The 9689-nt window shown below is 37.4% G+C and overlaps 1 protein-coding gene across 1 annotated transcript in view; it reads right to left on the reverse strand.

The window, feature by feature from the left end:
* LOC126979413 (organic cation transporter protein-like) overlaps positions 1 to 9390 on the reverse strand; it is a 63039-nt gene extending 53649 nt beyond the window's left edge. Inside the window, exon 1 of the mRNA XM_050828705.1 lies at positions 9161 to 9390. Coding sequence (XP_050684662.1) covers positions 9161 to 9163 — 3 coding nt within the window. The 5' untranslated portion in view covers positions 9164 to 9390. The remainder of the gene's footprint in view (positions 1 to 9160) is intronic.
* Positions 9391 to 9689: the final 299 nt, after the last annotated feature.

Consider the following 9689-nt stretch of genomic DNA (forward strand, 5'->3'; position numbering starts at 1 on the left):
CCCAGAGGTGAGATCAGTAGTCCATGTGAGGCCGAATTTGCGCCTTATAAAGTTGCAGGCGGTGGCTTTTAGTGAAGTACTGTCTCGCCTTACTGAGTACACCAAGCTTTTTAGAGGCCAGTTTGGCCTTCTCTTCCAAGTGACCACGGAACTGAACGTCGCTCGATATATCGACGCCAAGTATGCCAATACAGGCTGCGGCAGTTAGAGGAGTGATCTCGAATCGAGGGGATACGACAAAGGGAGACTTTTTGGTGGTGAACGCACAAACTTGTGTCTTCTTGGTGTTGAATTGGACTAAATTTTGTCGGCCCCATTCCGAGACTTTGCAAAGCATAGTCTCGATTTCAGACACAAGTTTGATCCGGTTCTCGTCGACGCTATCCCGGGACATGTTGGCATGGCCGGTGTAGGAAGTATACCCCGTGCTGTCGTCTGCATAGCAATGAATATTGCTGATTGACAGCATATCATTGATATGCAGAAGAAACAGCGTAGGGGATAGCACACAGCCTTGCGGGACACCAGAGTTTATGGGTTTTAAGTCGGAGCATGTACCGTTGATAACAACCTTGATGCTCCGATCAGCCAAAAAGCTAGTGACCCATTTGCACAACTTCTCGGGAAGCCCATAGGATGGCAGTTTCGCTATAAGCGCTGTATGCCACACCCGATCAAAGGCCTTCGCTATGTCCAAACTCAGCGCCAACGCCTCTCCCTTCGACTCAACCGCTTGCGCCCATTTATGGGTGAGGTACGCAAGAAGATCACCAGCTGAGCGACCCTGACGGAAACCGTACTGGCAGTCGCTGATCAGCTGGTGCCCCTCTAGGTATCCCAAGAGCTGGCGGTTGATGATCGACTCCATTACTTTGGAGAAAATAGAGGTAATGGCAATGGGGCGGTAGTTGGACGGATCTGAGCGTACACCTTTCTTAGGGATCGGGTGCACTAAAGCCGCCTTCCATAATTTCGGGACTACGCCTGATGAGTAGGAGAGCCGGAAAAGACAGGTAAGGACCGGCGCCAGTTCCGGAGCACATGTCCGCAGCACTATCGGGGGAATGCCATCGGACCCGCTCGATTTGTGAATGTCCAAGGTGAGAAGCGCCTTAAGCACGGCACCATGCCGGATTTTTACCTCCGGCATATAAGAATCGCACCGGGGAATGTGCGGTGGTGGTGCACCTTGGTCTGGCATAACAATATCAGATTACAATTTTTGTTTCATTCATTTAATAGCGTGAATTTTCAATAGACCGGTTTTAGTTTTGAAATTACTTTCTTACGGCCGTTCCCAATATACTATCTACAGATAGAAATAAATTACTACCTTCTACTGTCAGTAATTAGCTATCAATAATCTGAAGCTGCCCCAATATACCTGATAAGTCATTCTTATCGCCTTATTGGGACGCGTGAATTGCAATTTCCATACAAACTTCTATTGCTGGTAAGCTATACGTCGACCCATTGACAGACAGCGTGTAAGGATAAGGGAAGTTACCGTCGATAAGTCAACGATAGTTACGATTTTTATCTCATGTAAGAGATATACTGAACTAAAAGGTTTGTCTTCAAAATAAAATCAATGAGAGTGCTTGTTCATTCCTACATGGAGTCACTTTTTACACACAGATCTTGATCTTGAGATGTGAATAGCGTACTACAGGTACGAAGAAACAGACGTGTAATTAAAATAAGTAATTTGCAAGCACGTTCTCATAACTAAATGTCATTCCATACATTGTATAAAGACTAACTACTACGAACAATCATAAAATTAGAAAAATAGGACTCAGACGGAGTATCTGTAGGATGCAGCAACTAAAATAATAGTTATTTATGCAAGTGTTGTGTAATAAGGGGTATAAGGCGAAGCCGAGTGTGATAATAGTATCACATGAGTGTTTTAATACCTAATTATCAACAGTTGCATACAAGACTTTATCTACACCCATATGAGTCCTCTAAAAGATTCTGGAACAGTTAGCTTACTGCTAACATTAAAACACCCGTCCTAGTAGTAACCTAATATCATTCATTACTGATTATATACAAATAAAGTAAGTATTAATGAAACAATTATTTATTTTAGTAGTAATTTACATTTTGTATAGTGCAATAATTAAAATTCACTCGAATATAATGTTCTTTTGCAGCGTTTAAAATGAATCGCTCATTTTTTGTAAACAAAACAATAAAAATATCGAAGAAAAATGGCGGGGATTCGAATAACCTACTTTTTTTTACGGCGCGCGACGTTCTGGTAGTGTGGAACGCGCGTAAACGAAAATGTTCTTTTTTTGAAATTCATACAGATACCACGCATCGAGCAATAAGAATGTGGCTGTCTGTTGAAACTCTTTGCGCATGAAGGGATAAAAAAAACATAGGAGTGTTGTTATGAAATTCAGTACAACATTACAACACTCTTTTGGATGATGTAATGGTTATTAGAACATTGGGTGTTTTAATGTTGGCAATAAGCTAACTTTTTCAGAATCTTTAATAGAGGATTTAAAGCATGGGTGTAGATAAATATCATTTACATATATAATTAAGTAATATTGAATGTGGAATTACCAGTGGGACGCTCCTTTGCACAGGATGCCGGCTAGATTATACCGCAACAGCGCCTATTTCTGCCGTGAAGCAGTAATTGTGTAAGCATTATTGTGTTTCTGTCTGAAGGGCGCCGTAGCTAGTGAAATAACTGGGCAGATGAGACTTAACATCTTATGTCTCAAGGTGACGAGCGCAATTGTAGTTCCGCTGAGATTTTTATTGGGTTTTTCAAGAATCATGGCGTATCAATTACCGTCAAGTGAAAGTCCTGGTCATTGGCCCTTGATTATTATGATATAGTTTTTTTAAATGAATACTGGCTACTCGAGATGCGTTAAGGTCTTACAAAACTAATTTAATTAAAATTGGAATACTAATGACAAAATAGTGACTGATTTCTTTTATAAAAATAAAAAGCGAAATGTATATTTATTTATTTATTGGTATGCGACAGCGTTACAGTAATTATAAACACAATAATATAAAAGATAATAAGTATATTATAGATTACTCATAATATTAAACAATAGTTTTACAACAACCTGTATTACAGAACAACTGCCTAGCGTGTGTCTATTTTTCTTGCGCGTGGGTGTGAATGCGTTTGTGTGTGTCTGGTAGAAATGTATATTATTTTAAACTAGCTAATCCGACAGACGTTGTTCTGTTCATAATAAAAAAAAAAACTCTTGCGGGTGGAATTTCGTAAAATCCGTTCTAAGCTGACCTCTACTCGGCGAATGGAATATTCCTACCGAATTTCAAGTCTCTACAACTTATGGTTCCAGAGATATCGTGATGAGTGACTGTATACGTGGAAATCTCTTATATATATAGATTAATATGTATAGTAGGTAAATAATCCATACATATACGTAATGAAAATGGTCTTAGTTTGAGGCTCAATCACGCCTAAATCACTGATCGTATCGACATGAAACTACCACCATTCGATGCGAAATTTATTACTTTTTTTATTGTTTTAGTAATAAGATGAATAATATTTAATTTATTTCCTTTTAAAATTCACTCAGCGTAGCGGGCGGGAGCGACTAGTAATTTATAATAATCAATTTGATAATTTTTAAAGTGATAACCCTCACTTCTGGGATTAATTACACAAATTATATTTGAAAACTGTCAATAAATCCTGAACGAACACTGCACACGTTATTGTTGTTGTATATATGGTGTGAACAACGCATGTTTTTGGTAAATGTTGCATATCTGTTAAGTACTATTGGTACTTAACAGTCACGAGCCCAAAGAAAACGAAAGAAGAAGTATCCATAGGGAGTACCGCTTGCGCCTCTCTCTCTTCCCAAGAGAAGGTCGCCATCGATGAAGGCTTAGAGGGCACTTGCCCAAAGACAACCTCAGGTGGTGTTAAGTGGGTAGGCTTTACCTAGGTTTTACGTGAGTCCCACATAACCAACGCAGACTTAGGCTGCGTTGGTTTGCATGAGCATTCACCACCTCCCTCCCGTCGTTATCCCTGTCCCAAAAAAAAAGAAGAAGCAGCGAGCGGAGCTAGGTTATGTCTTTCGCACAAGATCGCCATAGTTTTAATTCAGAATTAGAAGCATTTTTAATATATTACAATCATAATACAATTTTCTTTACAAAAGTAACAAAACTATGTCTTGTTAAATAGTATTAGTGTTCAATTAATAAATTTTTATTTAGATTGAATAATTAGGATGGCTCCAACTGTAAAAGGAGTTAGGAGAAGGTAAGGATGGTGAATTTTCTCGCACTGTCCATAAAAAATCGAAATGGAAAGATAAAACAAATTTTCTTCTCATGTTTTTTTTTAAATATACGGTATATATATAGCGTCAAGAAATGGTTTCAATTATGCGTTATTTTGGCGATTTCTTGGGATAATAATTAATAGCTTAATAGCTTGTAGTAAGAATAATTCCAAGTGTTAACAGATACATCAGCATAACGCACTGCGACAAAGTTCTATTACACAAGTTTGAACCTTAAGCAATGCTGTTAAGGGCTTGTTTTGTTGTTACAAATTAACGTTATTAATGCTTGTTCAATTCTCCATTATATACTTTTATGATAAATAAAGTATTTTTCCACACAATTTGTTATTATTTTTAAAGTGATAACCCTCACTTCTGGGATCCGGTCGCATGGAACGCGAGAGTTCGCGGGTTCGAGTCCCGCATCTCTACATATAAATAAAATTGGAGTGTCTGTTTGTAATATTGATACAACTGTTTTCAACTACATGTACATGAATATATACACGGTACATACACCAAAATAACATTTTTTACATTTTTTGACAAAATAACATAAGTCTGTCTGTCTGTTTGTTCCGGCTAATCTCTGAAATGGCTGGACGGATTTTGACGGGACTTTTATTGGCAAGTAGCTGATGTTATAAGGAGTAACTGAGCCTACATTTATTTTAGAACAATTCTTTTATTTTAGAAAAATAAAGCAATGTTGCAATGTAGAAGAAACGGTCTAACTCTAAAAATAATTTATATGGGAAAACAACGATTGCCGGGTCAACTTTATATTATAAATTTTGTTTTGAAATTTGTGTATTTTCCCATATTTTAGTGTATTGCAAAAGTATACGATATATATTTGTTCGAAATAAAAACGGTTACATTAATAACGGCCGTTCCCAATATACTATCTACAGATAGAGATAAATTACTACCTTCTACTGTCAGTAATTAGCTGTCAATAATCTGAAGCTGTCCCAATATACCAGATAAGTCATTCTTATCGCCTTATATTGGGACGCGTGAATTGCAATTTCCATACAAACTTTATATCGCTAGTAAGCTATAAGTCGTTCCATTGACAGACTGCGTGCACGGATAAGGAGAGTTACCGTCCGGGTCAATAAATTTATTGGGTCAGAAAAATCAACGATAGTTTCGATTTTTATCTCAAGTAAGGTCGTAACGGCCGTAAGTTGGCATCCCCAACCTATAAATCAACTAAAAAGAATCATGGTTGCCTAGTAACAAATCATATAAAAACAAACCGTTATTCAAGGCTAAGCATACTATTGTATATGAAAAAATTAATTGCGTATTTTGTACTGAGAGCTAAAATTTAAACAGCTAGTGTGAATGATTAATCGTTACATTCGATAAAGAAACTATATAATGCTTGAATGGAATTTATTAGTTGATGTGGCGCAGTAAAAATAGCCTAGTTATAAAACTGTTTACATATGACAGACAAGCAAAGAATAATAAGTATAATTGGAAGTAGTTCCTGAAAAACGTTCCAAGCCACAAAAATCACATTTTAAGGAATTTGTGTTGAAAGTTTAATAAATATTAGTGTAATCCATACCTGTGGCTACTAAGTCATAATATATTTTAAAGAGTGACAGTGGCGCTGCCATTATTTGTCAGTCCGTTAATTGAATCACGTGACCAGTTTTGTGTTCTTAAATCTTAACTCAATTTTGACATGATAGTGGTTTGAAACGTGTTTCTGGAATTACGTAGAGACGCGTTGCGTAGCGATGTCGCTTCATTGTGTGTCTTCTACCGCATTTATCACGGGGAGTGTTCCGAAGAGCTGTTTCACCTGATTCCTGCCGCCGAATTCCACCTTCGCACGACACGCCACAAGTTAGGATATCATCCCCACCATCTGGATGTGTGGCGGTCCTCCACAGTGCGGTTTTCAAGGAGCTTTCTTCCACGTACTACAAAGCTGTGGAATGAAATCCCTTGTGCGGTGTGGAATATCCATATATGATTTATTGGTTTGATTACTTTTATTTATTTAGAGTATTGGTAAAAATATCATCAGCTCAAACCAATTTAAAATAAAAGAAGAATATTCAAATCATTATTTTCAATATACTGCATTATAAGAAAAACCCCTGTTAGGTTTATTGGCAAAGAAAATTCAGTCAGTTATTGACCTAAATAAATAAGTGAAAATTATTACATGGTACCGTCTATTATACTTACACTTACTATCTTAAATTAAGGATTTGTCTCCGCTGCGCTCCAACTAGTAACTGCGGTATCCGCAGGCGTAGTCGCAAAGTGCGGCAACTAATACTACGCCCAAGTGGGCGTACTCGAGCCAGTCTAACAATGTGTGACGTTGACGTGCCACATGTTCTGTTAATCTTTGCTAATAATTGAAACTAAAATGCCGAGTTGCCTAGTAAAACTTTGTAAAAATAATACTACAAGAAATAAGAAAGATACTGGGATCACATATCATCAGTAAGTAACTTGTATTTTATTAAATTCATTGTAAAATAACACGACGCGTATGTTACAAAATTTTAAAAATTCCATTAAGTGTCAAGGTGCCACGCACACAAGCATCTAATAGTTGCCGTAATAAAAAAAGCTATTCAAGGGTAGTGCGGTTCCTAGTTGGAGCACAGCGGGGACCAGTCCGAATTCTAAGATCGGTTTCTGATTAAGATTCTGTCATTTATTGACCTAAATAAATAAATGGAAATTGGTACCGTCAATTGGACGTATTTTTTTTTATGGAATAGGAGGACAAACGAGCGTAACCTGTTGTGAAGTGATCACCGCCGCCCACAATCTTTTGCAACACCAGAGGAATCACAGGAGCGTTGCCGGCCTTTAAGGACGGTGTACGCGCTTTTTTTTGAAGGTACCCATGTCGTATCGTCCCGGAAACACCGCACAAGGAAGTTCATTCCACAGCTTTGTAGTACGTGGAAGAAAGCTCTTTGAAAACCGCACTGTGGAGGACCACCCCACATCCAGATGGTGGGGATGATATCCTAACTTGTGGCGTGTCGTGCGAAGGTGGGATTCGGCGGCAGGAATCAGGTTAAACAGCTCTTCGGAACACTCCCCGTGATAAATGCGGTAGAAGACACACAATGAAGCGACGTCTCTACGCAACGCGTCTCTGCGTCATTCCAGAAGCACGTTCCAAACCACTATCATGTCAAAATTGAGTTAAGATTTAAGAACACAAAACTGTTCACGTGATTTTCAATTTAAATTTATTTTCTAATTTTAGTTGAATTTTATATAAAGCGTGCTTTTTAGTTTTTTTTAACTATTATTTATTTTTTAAACAAAAAGGGATAAGGACTCGTTATTAATCTTTCTAGTTAATTGATTCCTTATAGATTGTTCTGAGCTCTCCAAACCTATACTATTTAATATTGCCCTCGACTTCGCCTGCTTGGACGCCTTTAAGGCGAAGAGTAAGCAGAAAACACGCAAACATGGTGTTTTTAGACAAGTTTTGTGGTGAAAGTATAGCATTTCGAGCTATGAACACTATTTAATCCTGTTACACATATCCTTAAGTCTTATTTGTAGGATGCTAATGTTTGCTGTTGGTTATAGTTAACACTGCCGAGCCTTTTTGAACTACCACTTTTCTTTGAAGTTAAACAAGTTTTTTGGCATGGTATGACGCATTTTTTTGGTACTTCTCTCAGAAAAGTTATTCTCATAGCTTGTTCTTTTTTGTGTAGGTTCATTTATTGAGATTAGTAGTGAATAACGAGGATTGTAAGCATATAAACTGTTTTCCACCCAAGAATTTTGAAAATATTGTCTTTGTTACGTAGATGGCGGGCCGGCAGCCGTGAACTCATATCGCTCAAGGTCGCTGGCATTTAGTGTCGCCTTAAGAATAAAAATACCTGCATAGTAGCTGCATGACAAGTCTAGCCTTTATGTTGTCATGTTGTTATGGTTGCCTCTAATATTCATGCAGTTTTTTTTTATGAAAATAAAGGACGAGACGAGCAGGACGTTCAGCTGATGGTAATTGATATGCCCTACCCATGGTACAATGCAGTGCCGCTCAGGATTCTTGAAAAACCCATAAATTCTGAGCGGTACTACAATTGCGCTAGTCACCTTGAGACTTAAGATGTTAAGTCTCATTTGCCCAGTAATTTCACTAGCTGCGGCGCCCATCAGACCGAAACACAGTAATGTTTACACATTAATGGTTCACGGCAGAAATAGGCGCCGTTGTGGTAGCCATAATCTAGCCGGCTTCCTGTGCAAAGGAGCCTCCCACTGGTGAAATTCTAATTAAATCTATTCAGTAGTTTTATGTTTTGCCCGGATATACAGACAAACGAACAAGCAGATAGTATTATTTCAATAAAATATTCATTGTACAGTTTTGAATTTGTTACAAACGATTATAAATGTATAAATAGATTTAATTCGGCGATTCAAATATTTATAATAATGATTACTTACTAGACTTTAATTTTATAGTATCCGTATAGTAAACGGAAGTCATTAATTTAGGTAAATAAAATTTAACACTTTTAGTAAATATTTTAATAACTGTATATTATAAATTCTACACTAGACTTTATATTCATAAATACTTAAGTATATAGTTATATTCTTTGCCATTAGCGTATGTTCCTACGGAATTTAATATTATTGTGTAATTTGTTACATAAATAGTACAGTTTAGTTATTTTTGGCAGTAGGTATGTACAGTAATCTGACGCAATAAGATAACAATATTACTACGTACTTAAAATAATAATGGTTCGGCTAGTGCGATATCAAATACAAATTGCATAAAAATTGGCTTATCGCCAACTTACCATGGCCACGTCCTATGCGATTCCGCGTGGTTAGTAATTGTAATTTTTAATCTGTGACACTATGCTCTTTGACACGAAACAAGGTCATTGACATTAAAACGTTGCGTAGTAAGAAAGCGGGAATTTATTTTTAAAAATTATCGCGTTCGGCAAAAGCCGGCTGTCTGAAGCTCCGGCGCTAACGAACTAAAATACGAACTGTTCGTGTGAATGACTGTACGAAACAGCTGGTATTCCGATAAGTACTACCAACTACCAACACACAATAGTATATTTTAGCGTGCCGGATTAAGGATCAAAATCCAGCGTATCATTTCACTCCTAAAGCCCATTGGGGATGGAATTATTTTGTGCTGGGTTTGTAAATAGTCAGGGAAAACTTTTGCACGGCAGACAAAACTAAACGCATTGCGGCAAAATAACATTATACATTCACAGAATATTCGACCTAAAGCAATTACTTTAAAACCTACATTTACTTGTAATTTACACCAAGACTCTAATGTTCCTGCTGGGGACGCTGTTATAT

The sequence above is a fragment of the Leptidea sinapis genome, chromosome 3, assembly GCF_905404315.1.
Source record: "Leptidea sinapis chromosome 3, ilLepSina1.1, whole genome shotgun sequence".
In the NCBI taxonomy this organism is placed as follows: domain Eukaryota; kingdom Metazoa; phylum Arthropoda; class Insecta; order Lepidoptera; family Pieridae; genus Leptidea; species Leptidea sinapis.